This window comes from Rhyacophila brunnea, unplaced genomic scaffold, assembly GCF_057557595.1.
Source record: "Rhyacophila brunnea isolate RB1 unplaced genomic scaffold, BYU_Rbru_1.0 scaffold_20, whole genome shotgun sequence".
Classification (NCBI taxonomy): Eukaryota; Metazoa; Arthropoda; class Insecta; order Trichoptera; family Rhyacophilidae; genus Rhyacophila; species Rhyacophila brunnea.
This window is the reverse complement of record NW_028232860.1, coordinates 24,010,040-24,028,212: the sequence shown is the minus strand read 5'-3', so window position 1 is coordinate 24,028,212 and position 18,173 is coordinate 24,010,040. Positions and strand designations below refer to the sequence as shown.

The window sequence follows — 18,173 nt, the reverse complement described above, 5'->3', positions numbered from 1 at the left end:
CGTCATTGGTTGCAAAAGGGTTTCGGATTCAGTCGTATTGATTGTATGAAAGTAACGATGAAATTTCTTTTGAAGCAAAGTTACTTAAATTTTTTTGAGACAGATCCAAAATTAATTGCTAGTTTTCATTGGTGGTCTGGTAGGTCCTTTGATACATTTGTAGAGATACATTTGTAAATGTCTTAACTCCTTCTAATTTATCAGATCACGTTCATATATTTTCATTCTGACCTTACATTATTTTATTAAGTTCATGCAGGTGCTCAAATCTATTACCAGCCATGTACGCAAATTTGGCTATTAAGTAAATATTGTATAATATACAAAATTATTTGTGTTTTTTTTAACCATTGCTCCGCGGCACACCTAGCATCGTCTTACTGCACGCCGGTTGCGGAGCACTGAACTATGTCACTCTCAAAACCAACTAGAAAGCTACTTCTCACAGGGAATTTAAGTTTCAAATTTCGAAAGTCTCAAATTCGAACTTGTTGGGTGCATAATATCAATTCATCTAGAAGTACTCATGGAGAGTTTCAACTTCTCTACAAAGACTTTCGGAAATACTTACAATGAAAAGTTTTTTAGTTATTTGAGGATGAACCAGGAAACATTTCTGTATACCAGAGGTAAACTATTGTAACTCCAAAAATCGTGAAATGGAGTTATTGGTATATTGTTACTTCATTACTTATCCTGCATACGTGGTAAACAGCTGTAACTCATATTACACTTATTATAAAAGTTAAAAATTAAAAATGTCATTGTAACTCCATTACTATTAGAGGTAAACAACAGTAAGAAAACATACAATTCTTTTGATGAAACTTATAATCAAACTACAGCGGTAAACAAACAAAAAGGTTTTGATAAATAGATAAATTTTATCTTTTTCCATTCACGAATGCCACAAGTTGAAATTTCCAAAAATCACAAATTCATCTCTCCTGTGAAGTTGTCATTTTGGATTTACCGTAGTTTACCTCTGGTATACAGATTTGACGTTGGACATTTTTGTATAATTTGTTAGATCCATTCCACAGGGGCTCTCTTTATAAACTGCTCCTATTTAAATTTCCTCCATCTTGCAAAATCACTAGGTGACACAATAAAATTAACCAACATGTCTCTTCGCCGGGAGACTCACTAGGTGACAAATAATCACGTAGCAAGGTGTGAAGTATGCGTCCGTTCGCTAGGATATGTCACCTAGGTGGTAGCGTAGCATTAAGCACCAAGCGAGGCACCCACCTGTGTGGCCTTAGCCTTAGGGACTTATTTACTTTACCATAAAACAGTATCTGCCAAGCAAAATACAAAATCAATATCAGGTACTAACAAAGAATTTGGACCATAAATAGGGGGGAAAAATATATATTATATAATTATATTCATAATATTCTTTATAACACTACAACAGGCCAAAAGGCCCAATGACAGTAGTGTATTAATAGAAATGAGAAAATCATATAAATTCATTGTAACCTCACCGGTCTAACCTGGAGCTCCCAGATGAAAGACCACCACAAATAGAACCCTGTGGTTTTGTTTATAAAACAAAAGACGCGATACAATAATTGAGAATAATTGTCATTCCATGTCAATAGGCCTCTGCGTGGGGCATAGTTGTATCCGAATCCCTCCCAATTGATCATCTGTAAATGAAAACTGTAAATAGTACTATTATTTCGTCCTTTCCACATATTTTCATTGTTTTTATTTCCATATATTTCACATGCTAGGAATGCCTCAATAGATAATGCATTTAATTAGTAATTAATCGTTTCATTCACGGAAGAAAAAATATTAATGAACCCCTTCTAATTACCTAGGTACTCTTCAACAAAATATTGCATGACTTCAATAACTGCTTGTCATTTTACCGGCAATCTATCAATCAAAGATATGGTGATATATACCTCTTAGATTATGTCATAATTACAAGTCATGTTATGAAATTACACGGAACATGTAGTAATTACACTTCTTTGTAATTAGCAACCGGCAGGTAAAAATATCATACTACAGTCTATTTTACTATTATAAAGGATGGAATCATAATATTACTTATTCATAAATTCAAAAATCCCTAAAAATATGAAAATACAGATTAAAAAGACTGCTAAGACCAAAGATACTCTAGATCAGGCCTGGTCAAACTTTTTGAATGAACGGCCATATTAGGAGTATAAAATGAAAATACAAAAAGTAAAATACTATTTTAGACATTATTTATTATTATGAAAAAGGAATTTCAACATAAAAAATTAATTGAATCTCTAATACCTACTTAACAATTTAATGAGAAGAATGAAACTTTTACATTTTTCAACATTTTTTTTTATTTCAGGTGTTAATTTTGTAGTTGAGATTCTTAAAACTCCTTGGTGATGCCCGATCATATTCATAACTGATAATGTTTGTTCACATAAATGTAGGTTGATCCAAAAATAACCAAGATTTTTCGAGCAAAATCTTTAAGTTGTTCAAATTTGTCCGAATTAAGGATGTTGTAAAATTTGCAGATTTCTTGTCGACGGTGCAATTAATGTGTATTCTAATTTTATATTTAAAAAGGCGTTAAAATTTAGAAAAAAGTAAACTTTTTTCAGAAACACAATTAATGCTCACGGGCCCACAGAAATACTTGGCGGGCCATAGTTTGCCTTGGCCTACTCTAGATAGAACCAGTCTTATTTATGCATTCTTTATTAGGAATTTTAAAGTCAGCTCAATTTTAGAATCAAACTTGTTGGTGACATGTTTATGATTTTCTTCTTCTATTGACAGCATTCTGGTTTGAAGTCTGTGACTTTGTTTACATAACTTATTACCCCGTTTACATGTACATGGATTTACTGCTGACATTACGTATTATCGTGGCCATAACAAGAAAATGCATGGATCAAAAAAGTTCAGAAGCTTCTGAATTTTCACGCATCAATTGATACTTGCATGACGTTGGGAATGCATAGTAGAACAACTATTATAGTGGGGAACCTGCCCGACGAAATATGTACTACACCGCACAGAACATTTTGACGTTTACTGATTTTCTACGAACCTATCCGAACCTGTGAAATAGCACCATATAATGACAACATTACATCTCGCTTAAGCTTGAACAATGAGATTGGAGAGACAATTAACACTTTTACGTGTTAACAGTTATTACCGCAATAGTTTAAAATACACACTATTGGTGCCAGTAAATCCATGCACGTACAGGCGTTATATGTATGCATTTCTCCGTTTTTTTCCAGATTATTCATCATAAAAATAATGCTCGGCTGTCTACGTAAAATTGACAAAGAAGTAAATTAAATTCAAATGTCAAATTTGTAACGGCAATACCTATGTGAATTTGACAGACTCGGGATTTGTACCCAAGACCCACAACTCCACAAGTGGGTATGTTACCACCCGGAAAATAATTACATTAGCTCTACTTACCTAATTCCTGCGCATTAGAAGAAATTACATATGTATGCATATTCATCGTTAAATTGTTGCATATATAATATTTCTTTAATTTATTATGATAGTCACAACTATAAGCTCCTATATTTTGTAAAGCCTTTATGTTTTACTTAATTTATCACAACAGAAGAATCTGATATAAGGTCCGATGATTGTAAACGTTCGTGAGTTGACTTACGACGATTGAATAATTAATATTTCAAAGACATCATTTATAACAATTGGAAAAATGGCTCTCATAGGGATTCAAATAATCCCATTTGTGGTATATTTAATTTTTTGTACTTCAGTAAGGGCAAATGAGGTAAGAAACAACTAACAAATACATTTAATATTGAACTGGTCAACTTTGACAATACTATAATTACACGACCTATATATATACATTATATAGGCTTACCATACATCCCAGATTGACTGGGACTGTCCCTGTTTGAAGATATGGTCGGGGCCAGTTTGTCATTTTGTCCCAGTTATTTGGAAAAAATTAAAAAGTGCCGAATATACACAAAGTAAAAAAGTGCAGCCTCGGAAATTGGCAATTCGGCAGCAACACGAAAACCCGACATTTACACTGGCCTAATACGCCTATGCAATATTAGTTGAGTAGGTAATTTCGTTACTGTTCTGGCAGAAGAGACTAATTCGAAAAAATAACATATTGAGTTAGTTATACCAAATTGTTCCTTATTTCAAACTTTATCGTCTGGAAACCTTTTTAATAAATAAAAAGTCTTTATTTTAGTCATCCTTTTTACGATTACTTAATAAACTCACATGATAGACCATTTCAAACATTTTAACAACTTCAAAGTCAAATTACTCAAAACTAGTATTCTCCAGTTAGTGTGTTCTGCCAGAACAGAGACGATTTACTCGAGTCAATGTTTATTTTCTGTGTTTAATGTTTCCACATTTTCAGTGGAGACCACAAGCCTTTATTGACGCCATAAAACCAGTTGCAGAAAAATGCATCCAAAATACTGGAGTTGATCCAAGTAAGTTGGAACATTTTTTTTTATAATAACTGACTACAAGAAGTACCGATTTCTCGTAGTCTCAGTCATAATACATCTAAACATTGACATTCCGTGAGGGTAGGCAGGTCGTGCATTGCATGGGGGCGGCACATAATAAAGGGCGGCAAATGAAGGAGCGAATACAAAATTTACAATTTTTGATAGCAGTAGTGGTTTCCAATGAATCAAACGATAAGGTCGCTTCCTTAGAAAGTATTTTTTGAGAATGTCCGATCCTGACAGGATCATATGGGCCTCCACAGAGTGGAGGTTTGTATTTACAGATTTTTGTTTTTACGAGAAATAGATGCTGGCCACTTGCTCAACCTATTATGTCCATACTCAGACTCCAAACAGAAATTGAAAAACAATGTGTGTTTGCCAGACCCAGGGATTCGAACCTGGGATCCACGACACTATAAGCCTATGTTTAAGCCTCCCAGTAATACCTACCTATTACAATACAAATTGTTATGGAAAATCTTCACAAGGGTGCCTCCAAACCTGTCGATGCCACAGATTTCCACATAACTAAAAGCATCACAGTAGGTTTTGTGGTCATGCTTGAATTCTCAGTAGATTGTGTCATTTTGATATTTTTTGTGTATTCGTCTGTTTAAAATAGCCGAAAATAAACAATAATTAGACTCTAATACATTCAATTCTGTAGAAGCAAATATGATTAAGAAAATAAGTCTGTATTGAATTACAAAATAATTACTGCAGTGTGTTAACGTTTCCATGAATGTTTCAAAGAATATTTGGATGTACTGTCCGACAACAAGAAATCGGTGATAACAGGAAGTTGCTGTAGTCGCATATAGAAGACTTCTCAGTGACATACCTGTCATGGCGGCAACGCGTGCTAGAGGCATATTTAAATAATGTATCGGTTCTCCTTTTAGATGTGACTCTTTTCCTTCTTCGCAATAAACCAAAAGTTTACTAATAATTATTCTAACATCACAAGCTTCAAATTACGTAAATTTATAGATCCATACACCACGGGAGCGTAAAATGAAATGATAAATTCGGGGGCGTTCCTCATTTAAAAACGGAAGTGCGATTAGCTGCACTGGAGGGGATTGTTAGTTCACAGTTTTAACACGTGACAATAAACATCATATTACATTATACCTTTGTAAACTTCCATCTTTTGTGTATTTTTATAGATTTAATTAATGAAGCCAGGGAGGGTACATTGCCCGAGGATACGGACAGTATGGAGGTATGTAAATAACATAAATTTAAATGTTTTTCTTTGTATTAATTACTTAATCATATTTTATTTGTAATTTTTAACAAATTTTATAAATACCTATGATAATATTTTGTTTATTCGTTTTCTATTTCTTTCAGAGATATTTGCTTTGTATATTCGAAACATTTGATTTGGTAAGTTTAATCCATAATACTTTAATTATTTTGCCTTACTATACAATAAAAATAAACAAGAAAATAATTCAATTTATTTATTAAAATATTATTATTTATTTTATAACACAGTAAAACAATTCATTTATATAGCTATTTCCACTAATTCGATGAATGAACCATAACAATCACCATTGATAATATTATAAATCTGAAAGAATGTGTTCGAATGAATTTGAAACAGAAACAATATTACAGAATTACAACAAAAAACAACAGTACTGTTCGGTTATCAGGAATACAGCGGAAAACACATTTTGAAAATAGCCGATAAACTGGATTATTTGTTAGTTTGGGTTAGTTAGTAAAATTTTTTCGATTTTCAGTCTCACTCAAATTAACGGGTTGCAAGAATTCAATGTTATGACAGAATAATATTAATAATACTACACATTTATTAACATTAATATTATATGTTTGTCAATTATATATGAGTTGCTTAGTAGCTAAACCCGCTCTGGAGGTTTTTTTGAGTTTCGAGTAAATCACCAAAAACTGTTATGTGAATTTACGATGATGTTGATGCTAGTAGTGGTGACGTTTGTATAGCGATTTAAACGTATGCATGGTTTGAATCTGCGACGTCTGATTGGTTGGCTTTGTAGGGCAGATTTAGTAATCTGTTATTTAACCTAGAGCGGATTTGGCGACTCAAGTCAATATTCATTTTGATTTTTTGACGAAACAGGGCAGAATTTAAAACTTGCACCTCAATAGGCTGGTAGTCCTATCGATATAGCACATACGTATATTCAAAACTAATTTTATTGAAAAATCGCCCTGAGCAGGTTTGGCGGCAAGCAACTCAATCAGTTATAAGAGGTTGAAGTCCATATGAACTTAGAGAGGCAGATAAAAAATGATTAAGGATCCTGCTCATCTATTCTGTACACAAGAATGCTTTCGGCCGCTACGGCAGCTATCTAGGGTAGGTTTGTATCAAAGTATTAGCACTTATTATAACAATTACAATAAGTTAGTTGTAATTGTTACAATAAGTGCCATGTTTTAACAGCACCTCTTTTGGCTGTGGTAAATTTTAGAGTGTGATAGACAGTTTTGACTCTTTAGATGACTAACTTATTGTAATTGTTACAATAAGTTCTAATACTTCGATACAAACCTACCCTAGATAGCTGCCAAAGCGGCCGAAAGCAGTTTTGTGTGTAGAATATATGCGCTGGTATGTTTTATTGAATGAATATGAACAATATGTTTTTAACTTTCTTCACCCTTATCATACCGGACCCGGAAATTTCCGTGATTAATGTTTATTCCGTTTAATACCGGACCCGGAAATTTCCGGATTTTTTCCGGGCCGTAATTAATTTAATATTTTCAGCCATCTATTGACTTTTTCGAAAAACTTTTGATGCAGTCAAGTAAGCAAAGGTTCAATCCACACTTCTGCATCATTTGTTAGTAGATACTACTATTATCGACTGGAAAATATTGTTTACAAAACATCGTTTTTTTCGGGTGATGTCGCGATTTCACCATTCGTGCTTACGTATGGCTTACGTGTTCATTCAAGTGACAGCTAAAATATTGTATGCCTTTCGCAACAGAATTTGTCACTATTCAAAAAGAAGGATAACAAAAAGGTAAGCTTATATGTTTAAATCATTTCTAGAAATAATTTCCTATGTTTTTGTAAGAATTAAATACTACCTGGAACGTTCATTTTCTAGTTTTTTTCATCTGTCATATTTCTAACCTCAACATGTGTACCTAAACAGTTTTGACGTTTATGTTTATTACATTCTATTTCTAATACTTATAAGTATCTAAGAGTTTATTGTTTTTCCAGATCATTTCTAGCAATAATATCCTATGTTTTTTAAAGAATTCGGAGAATTCCGAATCGGAGAATCGGAGATATTGGAGACAGTTGGAGATAGTTGCAGACAGTTGGCGAGAGTTGGAGATAGTTGCAGACAGTTGGAGACAGTTAGCGACAGTTGGAGACATTTTTAGACAGTTGGAGACAGTTAAAGACAGTTGGAAACATTTGGAGACAGTTGGAAAGAGTTGGGGACAGTTGGTGACAGTTGGCGAGAGTTGGAGACAGTTGTATAGAGTTGCGGACAGTTGGAGAGAGTTGGCGAGAGTTGCAGACAGTTAGAGACAGTTGGCGAGAGTTAGAGACAGTTGGCTAGAGTTGCGGACAGTTGGAGACAGTTGGCGAGAGTTGGAGATAGTTGCAGACAGTTAGAGACAGTTGGCGAGAGTTGGAGACAGTTGGCAAGAGTTGCGGACAGTTGGCTAGAGTTGCGGACAGTTGGCTAGAGTTGCGGACAGTTGGAGACAGTTGCAGACAGTTGGCGAGAGTTGGAGATAGTTGCAGATAATTAGAGACAGTTGGCGAAAGTTGGAGACACTTGAAGACAGTTGGAAACATTTGGAGACAGTTGGCGAGAGTTGGGGACAGTTGGAGACAGTTGACGAGAGCTGGAGACAGTTGAAGACAGTTAGAGATAGTTTTAGACAATTGGCGAGGGTTGGAGATAGTTGGCGAGAGTGACAGTTCGGATTCTCCGAATCCCGAATTAAATGAATTCACCGGCAATAATAGATTGTCTGGAATAATATCCAGACATACTCTGAAGGTTGCATCCACCGATTGCAAAAAAACAGTATCCATCGCAAGTCTGTGTATGTGCTGTATGCTGCAAGTATGTGCTGCGCATAAGAAGCGAGGAGAGACCAGATACCTTTGTCAACGTCCTTTGTCGACTTAGGCGGTCCACAGTAACAAATCTTTTAGTGTATAATAATTTTATTTCAAATTCTATGGATAAGTCAATTCAAGTTGATTCTGTGTACACAGATATTTCCAAGGCATTTGATCGTGTTGATCACGATATTTTATTACAAAAGCTTTGTACATTTGGCGCGTCATATAGTATAATATGTTTTTTTGCTTCTTATTTGAAAAATCGCCGTCAATTTGTTGATTACCATGGGAATGAATCGCGGATTTTTAGAACAAACTCTGGTGTTCCTCAAGGTTCAAATCTTGGCCCAATTTTGTTTTTAATATTTTTTGATGATATTGTCAAAGTTATAACCAATTCTTCTTGTTTGCTATTCGCAGATGATCTTAAACTTTTTCGAACTATTGAAACCCCATTATGCTGTGCGATGTTGCAGTCTGACCTAGATGCTATCTCGCAATGGTCTATTATCACCGGCCTTCTGCGCGCTCTGAAGCGGAGATGGCAGGCCGTGATAACGTCAAGGTCAAAGCGGGGGTGGGGGACAGAAACGCACGGGGTATTTGGTCATGGCTGGTTTATTTCATCGTATTGCAGGGTAGTCGTTACAGATACGATACAGGTTATTGTCGTCGTTGGCGGTCGGTTGGTAATTGGCGGGCTGCAACGTGGTGTCGCGGGCTTGACTGCTGGGGCTTCGCATCCGAGGCGATGCTCGCTGTCCGATGGGAGGTAGGGTCGGGGCTTGCGGCTTGGCGTGCTGCCGATGTCAGATGTGGTCTTTTTGGCGGGCTGTCCGGAATGCTGGCTTGGCTTCGCGTCCGAGGCGAGCGAAGGCGAGAAGAGATTTTGCGGTTGATGCTGTTGGTTCGGCGGTTGATGTAAGAGAGATGCTGGCTGGTCGACGTATCAGGCAAGAGAGAGCTTTCGCGCCCATCCAGATCCAACTGCCAGATTCGCGGCGTCCTGTTTTATCCGTCGGTCAGGAAGCTCCCTGTTTTACCGACGGATTGACTAGTGGCGGCGCGAGCGGCCGTTTTTGATAGACCGCGTCTGTTTTGGCGGGAATTTGACGAATTTGAATTTCAAGGAGACGGTTTCCGCTCGGCCGAGGGTTGCGATCACCGCGAAGAGTGGACGTAGGCTGTGGTATTTTGGGAAATATGATGGTTCGGTCCGCCCTTTGAGGTAGTCTCCTGTGGGAGATTTCCATCTGGTATCAAACGACCTCTCCGGGAAACGACCGAACCGTCGTCTTTTCCATCAGCCTACCGTCGCTTGTCCTTGGGGGCCGGTTCACCTCTGTGCGGCTTTGACGCGTCCGATGGTCTTGGCGTGCTTGAGGCTCTTTCGTGTCAAAACTGCTGAGGTTTCCACTTCCACATGGTGGTTCCCTCGAATCGACCAGCTCATCGCATCCTTGGGCCGTCGAAGAGTGAGGTGGGACCTGTTGCGCCTGCTAGTCGCCGCCATTGTGTGACTAGAGACCAGGGCACCAATCTCAGCTTCCTCGTGAGGTTTTCGCGGAGGTGTCAGACATGTCAGTCAGGGACACTCCGTGATAGCGCCGGTTCCAAGAATAGACGTCTGGTGATGGGGTCTGGTGTTGGAAGTGGGACCTTTGAGTTCTTGAGCGTCGTCTTCTCGCACGTCCAAGGCGTCGAAGCGGTTTGGCCATAGGTGTCGTAGTTTTAAGGCGGGCGTGACATCCTCGCTGGCGTCGGATGTTTGTCGATTAATGCTGGGGGTCTTGCTGTGTCCCTGGAATCTTGGCTTCCGCTTCAGTCTTCTTGGTTCCTCAGGTTGCAGATCCGATGTAGCCTTGGGCCGTCGGCGATTGAGGCGGTGTCTGATGTATCTGCTGGTCACCGCCGGTTGGGCAACCAGAGACCAGGCGACCAACCTCGGTCTGCCGTAAGGTATATCACGAAGGTGCCGGGCGTCGCGCCGGGGCACTCCGTGATAACGCCGGTGCCAAATGGTAAGCGGCTGGTTATGGGGTTTGGTACTGAAGCTTGACCTTGGGTCTTTGCGAGGAGTGTCGTCTTCCAGTGCGTTAAGACTCGCTAGGCTTGATAAGGCTAGTGGTTATGCTAGGCGAGACATCCGCGCTGGTGGCAGATGTTTCGCCTGGGTTGGAGGTACGAGCGCCATTGGCTGGCACCTCGCTGTGCTGGGTGACGTCGGTCACGAAGAGCGTCGGCGTCGGTAGCCGGGGCATCTCCGTGTAGCGTCGCGACGCCGTTGGCCATGACATCTTATGTATTCCTCCGTGGGCCAGGGTCGAGGGATGATACAGCTGGTCGGAGGAACATAACGATGCTGCTGTCACGTCTTGCGATGGAGCCGATGTCCATGCTGATTTGCTATCCAGGCTGTTGCTTCTGTCAGGCGCCACTGGTGTGCTGAATTCCAGGTTTCGGGACCACGCGGTTTTTTGCGCGGCCCCCCAGCAGTGTCTGGCTATGCTTTCCACATCGAATGAACTTGCGGGAGTACGTTCCACGCGATCTCGTGTGTCATTTCCGCTGCGAGGAACGTATCGCCGCGTGTCTCGATGTTGCGATTGCACGCGCGAAACAAGGTCAATTTGACATTGTAAATACCGGCCGTGTGTTTCTCCCCCGGTATAGTGAGTACTCGCAAATGTCACTGCTTGAGGAAGTTCACAGTTGTACTCACTCTGCTGGCGTATCTCAGGGTCGATGTTGGCTCCGGTGGACACAATCCTGCCCACAAGCCCCACGTTGACGGCGATCAACTTATCACCGGCCTTCTGCGCGCTCTGAAGCGGAGATGGCAGGCCGTGATAACGTCAAGGTCAAAGCGGGGGTGGGGGACAGAAACGCACGGGGTATTTGGTCATGGCTGGTTTATTTCATCGTATTGCAGGGTAGTCGTTACAGATACGATACAGGTTATTGTCGTCGTTGGCGGTCGGTTGGTAATTGGCGGGCTGCAACGTGGTGTCGCGGGCTTGACTGCTGGGGCTTCGCATCCGAGGCGATGCTCGCTGTCCGATGGGAGGTAGGGTCGGGGCTTGCGGCTTGGCGTGCTGCCGATGTCAGATGTGGTCTTTTTGGCGGGCTGTCCGGAATGCTGGCTTGGCTTCGCGTCCGAGGCGAGCGAAGGCGAGAAGAGATTTTGCGGTTGATGCTGTTGGTTCGGCGGTTGATGTAAGAGAGATGCTGGCTGGTCGACGTATCAGGCAAGAGAGAGCTTTCGCGCCCATCCAGATCCAACTGCCAGATTCGCGGCGTCCTGTTTTATCCGTCGGTCAGGAAGCTCCCTGTTTTACCGACGGATTGACTAGTCGTCGCTATAGGATTTGTTTCCCGAATATCCATTTATGTCGAAATCGACATTTTAATGCAGTTCAATTTCTTTTATCGAACTCTACCGAAATCATTTATAAAAAAAATATTTTTTTATCTAGGAACAGAGATATTTTTTTGAAAAACCCGAATACGCCATGTTAAGTTACAATTACTCCGTGTTGTTCTCCCGAATGTCCAACTATTCGTACCTGAATATCCAAGTTAATTTCGGTCGAAATAAATCTCTGGCTGAGTTTTTATTTCCCGAATATGACTTTTAGCCAATCAAACCGCGCTGACGCCGTGCATCTCGCTCCCACATTCACGCTGTCTAGCTCTAAAACAATCACGCCCACTTTCATATTTTTCGGCCGTCTGGAATCCTCTTTCAAATTTCGTCTTATTGATATTGTTTTTAAAGTTACTATTGTTTTAATAGTGAATTCATCTAATTTGAAGAGATCGTTTATAGCTGATACATCACCAGTTTGCCCTGAACTTATAGTAAAGTTATGGAAGTGAGTATTTTAACCTAAATAACTGCATTTTGTTTTGATAAATGACACAAAATCCCAACGGTTATATGAATTCTACAGTATGACCCGGCAACTACTATGACGTAAAAAATAATTATTATTTCAAATTATTATTAATCAAACATTGTTTGTCTTTATTTTACTTTTAATCTAGGTATTTCTATGAAAATAAAGGCGATGCTATGATTTATTTTTGAATGCGCTGATTAATTTAATTTAATTAATATGTATGTTAGTAACTATTTATTTGGTGTATTTGGTACTTAGGATATTGGTACCTACCTAATATTAGCAGCCAATGGTAATTAATTTATAGATGCTATTATTTTGTGTTGTCATTCCAATAGTAAATATATAATATTTATTTGGTGGTTTGTAATAAGTTTAATTGTTAATTATAGAAATATATAGGCATAATAATATACAGATATATATACATAGTTTTTTTTTTTTTGAAAAAGTATTAATATAAAATTGTTAGCAAGTACGAGTAAGTACCATCATAAAATATTGGAGAAATCCGTGACGTCGGTTAGTAATTAAAGTAGTAGATACCTACTTTTATTTAATAAACAAAAACCGATCGCCAATAGTCGCTTGATTTTGAAGAATACTGATGAGCAGGTATTAACAGGCCAATAGTTAAAGTTTGTCGTCATAAGTATGTCACCTCGTAGCATAGTGGATAATTCGTGGACTTGGTCGTAAACCCAGGAGATGCAGGGACGATTCCTGCCGGGTGTCTTACTTTTTTCAAAAAGATTTTTTCTATTGGTTTTAATATATTTTCTCAGAAGTGATTTTCAAAATTATGTATGTTCAATAATTAGAATGGTACATTCTTAAATCTTGTGAATTATTCGTTGAATAAAAAAAAAAGATTATTAAAAACTATTTTATTACTTATTACGAAAAAAACCGAAAAAAGCGAATGCCGCATGTTATTATTACCTACGAACTTGGGTTATTACGATCATTAGGCATTTAAATAGTAAAAGTAATCATTACCAATTATCGTGTAAATAAATATAACATTTGAGGTGCGTACTTTTTAACCACTCAGTAATCCGTGGGCCGTGCAGCAATACGCTACGGTCTTAAGTCCCGAACGTCCATGTTTTGTCCCGAATATCCATTATTCTGAGAGAGCGCTAAAAATTTCCCGAATATCCACAACGAGTACTTGTAAATAAAACGCATTTTCTGTGCATTTACTGATTTATACCAGTATATTATTCTTGGAATCTATTCTTAGATAATGTTGCAATCATACAGTGTAGAAAGAATGATTGATACATCTACTGATATTTCAATATACGACAATGAAATTTGTTTTTCGTCTCCTGAAAAATTGACATTTGGTCTATTCGGGAAACAAATCCTATAGCGACGTAGTGGCGGCGCGAGCGGCCGTTTTTGATAGACCGCGTCTGTTTTGGCGGGAATTTGACGAATTTGAATTTCAAGGAGACGGTTTCCGCTCGGCCGAGGGTTGCGATCACCGCGAAGAGTGGACGTAGGCTGTGGTATTTTGGGAAATATGATGGTTCGGTCCGCCCTTTGAGGTAGTCTCCTGTGGGAGATTTCCATCTGGTATCACTATCTTAAATAAACTTGAATTCGCTACCTCCAAATGTAATATTATTTCATTCAATCGTTCAAGGCACACCTTATTGTTCCCATACACATTGTCTGGTATAATATTGAGTAGGGTAACGGAGATAAAAGATTTGGGAGTATTGTATGATACAAAGTTCACTTTCAATCAGCATATTCTTAACATCAGTACTAGATCTAGCAAAATGCTTGGTTTTGTTATGAGGGTTTCAAAATCATTCGAAAACGTCCGAGTGCTACGTACATTATACGTATCATTTGTGTTGAGTATTCTTGAATATGCCAGCATTATTTGGAGTCCTAATAGGTTCATGCACACAATTAAGCTGGATCGAGTCCACAATAGATTTCTTAGATTTCTCTACTTAAGAACATACGTGTTCTTTCCTTATGATAATGACAATAAAATGAATTTCCCGACTCGTTTTCTTCTGGGTATGCTATCAATGCAATCCCTGTCTACCCGAAGAGTGATTGTTCTTTTAAAGCATTTCTTTTTACTTCTTCGTGGGTTCATTTACAATCCGCATATACTGGCGAATATTAATTTTCATGTTCCCACCAATATCACTCGCAGCTCCACGGTCTTCAAGATACCTCGTCGCAGGACAGATGTTATGTTTCATGATGCTGTGTATCGTGCAATTAGCTTATTTGATGGCACCATAAAGGTTGATTTGTTTTTTATTAATTATATAATGTTTGTAGACGTTTTAAATAGGATAAATTTATAATTGTATATATTATCATATTTCTTTAATATTTACACATGCTGTCTTTTCCACTTTCTTGTCATATTAGTTGTTATTTGTAATTAAGATATTTTTATATATTTGTATGTATTATGGCGCATTGGCCAAAAGCTGTAATGCCGTAATACTCTTTTTTATAAATAAATAAATAAATAAAGAGTGCTATGTGCCTCTTCACAAAGGATCTTGCTGGCAAAAATACCACACAATAAATAAATATTGATTGCATTGTAAAAAAATCTGAGTTTTATTCCAATGTCCCCATAAATATATCTTTTGTAAGCATTTTAGTACAACACTATGAAATGAAAGATTTTTCTGAAATCATGCCGGTGTGGGAGGGTTTTCTATTTTTTTTTTGCTGGTATTGAAAGGGTTAATACTAAACTTGATGAAAAGACATGGTATTAGAAACAACAAACACTTCAATAATATACTATTTATTGGTTTCCACAATATTATTTATTTTACAAAATATATTTGTATTTGAAGATTGTAAATATATAGTATATATAATTTTGTCAATTTTAGATTGATCGAGTGCACCACGAGTTTGAATATTGGAAAATTTTGTCCATGGTTCCACCCGAGATGAAAAAAATTGTTTTTGAAATGGGCAAAGGATGTTTACACATAAGCGGAGAAAACTATGGGAAAGCTTCCTTTGAATTCATAAAGTGCTTGCATAAAACCGATCCTAAGGTAACTAACTACATTTTATAAATTCATTCATAAAATATTTGCATTTTGAATCAGAAAAGTTCCTAAAATCTGTATATAACATTGTAAATCAAACCACCGTTATTCTACGGTGATTCAGAGATGTGGACATTCCATAAACTGCTAGTAGTGACATTTATTGATCCACTGAAACCCATTGAATGAGTCTTACGCCATCAGATTTATAAAAATTATAGATTTTGGCCGGGGATGGCGAACCTTTTTACGTACGCGTAATTTCAAAATGTGGGCAAAATTTCCCAAATAATATTTTCCGACTGGCGTGCCAAGCAGTTTTTTTTATGGAGAAAAAAAAGTATTCTATAAAAATAGTTTAGGAATTCTATTGAAAAGGTTTAAAAATTACAATTGAGTTATTGATATTCTATCTTTCACCGTATTTCTAGCTGGTATAGGAATATCTTTTATTCTTTGAATATTTTTTCCCCTGTTTTCAAATTCCTCAAAGAGATCATGGAAGCATTTAAACCACTCTTAATTTATATTATATTCTCCATCACTGAGCGGTTTTCCATTTTTAGGGATTATGTTTGAAGTAAAATAACAAGTTATTATATTTGAATGACTGCCGATAATTAATTTCATAAGGCTTGTTGATTGAATATCTTTATTTTTAATTCCCCGATCCTAAGGACCGACCTATGCAATCATATATTTACATTAAACGTAATGATTATTCTTGATAATGATTTGTCTACAATTTTTTATACAATGCGATTTGTCATTATTAAATGTATGAATTTCGTCGTTTCCGTTAGCGCATCGATTGGACCTATACACAATATGAAAAACCGAAGAAAATACGAATGGCTACGTCGTCATTATTTTTTAATATTATATATAAGTACTTATATATTTATTTGTAAAACTTTTTTATAAAAAAAAACATTTTTTAAATATATATAAAATAGCAATTTCTATTCCCTTTAAAATGAAACATTCGCGTGCCATGCAAAATCATCTCGCGTGCCATATGTTCGCCATCCCTGCTATAGGCCAACCATCAAACATTTGTCACTACCCACATATTGTACTGTATAATAATAAGTCATATTAATATTATAGGTTATCTACGAGATAGATAGTTTAAAAAATGAACTCAACCTGTTTGTGAATGTTTCTGGTAAATTCGTGTTGATGTCTTTAATCTCTTTTATGGTGTTAACAGTCAATTTTTCATGGAAATGCATCGTATTAATAAAATAAAACACAACACGTAGTACTAGATACCTTTGAAGTGGTTGAAACCGGTCATGACTAATATTAAAATAAGTGGAACTAGTATTACACAATTGTTTTATTTTATTAATTCATGTATTATTCAACTTATCCGCTGATATTTTTTATATGAGCGAGTGTCGTACACGTCGATGAAAACAAACAAATAATTAGAACATGCATTCTTTTCAGAGGTACGCATACATGTTTTGAAGAAGAAGAAAAGATGCAATTACAATGGCAGAATCAAGAAAAATAATCTGGCAACCGATCATTTCCTAACATCTAAAATAAAGCTTCTAACAAAATATTGAAACTTATAATTCTTATGTTAGTACCTTATATCAAAAATATATTTTTTATGAAATGGATTTTAGCTTTATTTTCTTCCATATCACCAGGTGAAGATAACAGTTTTATCCGGTTTCAAAGTAACTAAAAACATTGTCTAAAATACCTAAAACACAAAGACTCAATTTACTTTCCCTTTTTACCATATTAACCCATCCTTATTTCTTTGGGAGACTTAAAGTCTATTATATTTAGCTTGTTGTTCTGACTATTTTTCAAGCAATTAGACAAATTCTTTACTGCAGTCAAGACATTTGTAACAATTTCAATGATTTCCGCCATGTTTAGTCATAACAATAAAATTATGCAACCTATAATAATAAAATTAATGTCTCAATAAACGTAGAGGCTACATAATCCCATTTATTATCCATCTGTGTTATCAATTCAACAATAGAGCCGTTGAGTAGCAAAACCTGACATTTTTAAAACTGCTTTTTTATAAATTACATGATATTTTCTCTTCATCATCATTTTACGTCAGTAAATATAAGAGGAGAAAATAAAATTATATAATACTGTATCTATGAAGTGAAAACCATTTTCTGTGATTTTTTTTTACTATAAAAAATTCTCCAGAGCGTGTTTTGTAACTCGACAACTCAATAATATAAGTATATTCATCCGCTCACTCTCGTTTGCATGTGATCCTTTCTTTTCGAAGAGTTCCGGAAAGAATGAGGTATCAAACAAAACTGATTCTGACCAATATTCGCGATCGAAAGCTGCAAACAATAGATTAGTCCAATACTCACAACATACCAAAATAGAGATTATAATAAGTTGATTAATGTTTTTCGGGTTTACATCTACCATTTCACTCATTCACCATTGTGTACCCAGAACCTTATAAGGGTTTTAGTCATCTCCATGGTACGTCTCCACTACCCTCTGCCTGCCGCATATTCTCTTCACTGCTTAGCCAGGGATGCTGCAGTGGCGAAGGGTGGAGGTATGCTGTTAAGATCTGACAAAAATAGTGCACACTAAA

At 37.0% G+C, this 18,173-nt stretch overlaps 1 protein-coding gene across 1 annotated transcript; it reads left to right on the top strand.

Moving 5' to 3' along the window:
* The first annotated feature begins 3,921 nt into the window (after positions 1–3,921).
* LOC147071441 (pheromone-binding protein-related protein 6-like) lies at positions 3,922–17,135 on the top strand. The gene is made up of 5 exons (XM_085948584.1): positions 3,922–3,934; positions 5,672–5,727; positions 5,859–5,894; positions 15,404–15,574; positions 17,024–17,135. The coding sequence occupies exons 1-5, from the start codon at positions 3,922–3,924 to the stop codon at positions 17,042–17,044; spliced, it is 297 nt and encodes a 98-aa protein (XP_085804710.1). The 3' UTR covers positions 17,045–17,135.
* Positions 17,136–18,173: the final 1,038 nt, after the last annotated feature.

Coding starts and splice junctions, on each gene's coding strand:
- LOC147071441 (XM_085948584.1), top strand. Junction 5,895..15,403: donor TATTCGAAACATTTGATTTG/GTAAGTTTAATC, acceptor TGTCAATTTTAG/ATTGATCGAGTGCACCACGA. Junction 15,575..17,023: donor TGCATAAAACCGATCCTAAG/GTAACTAACTAC, acceptor CATTCTTTTCAG/AGGTACGCATACATGTTTTG.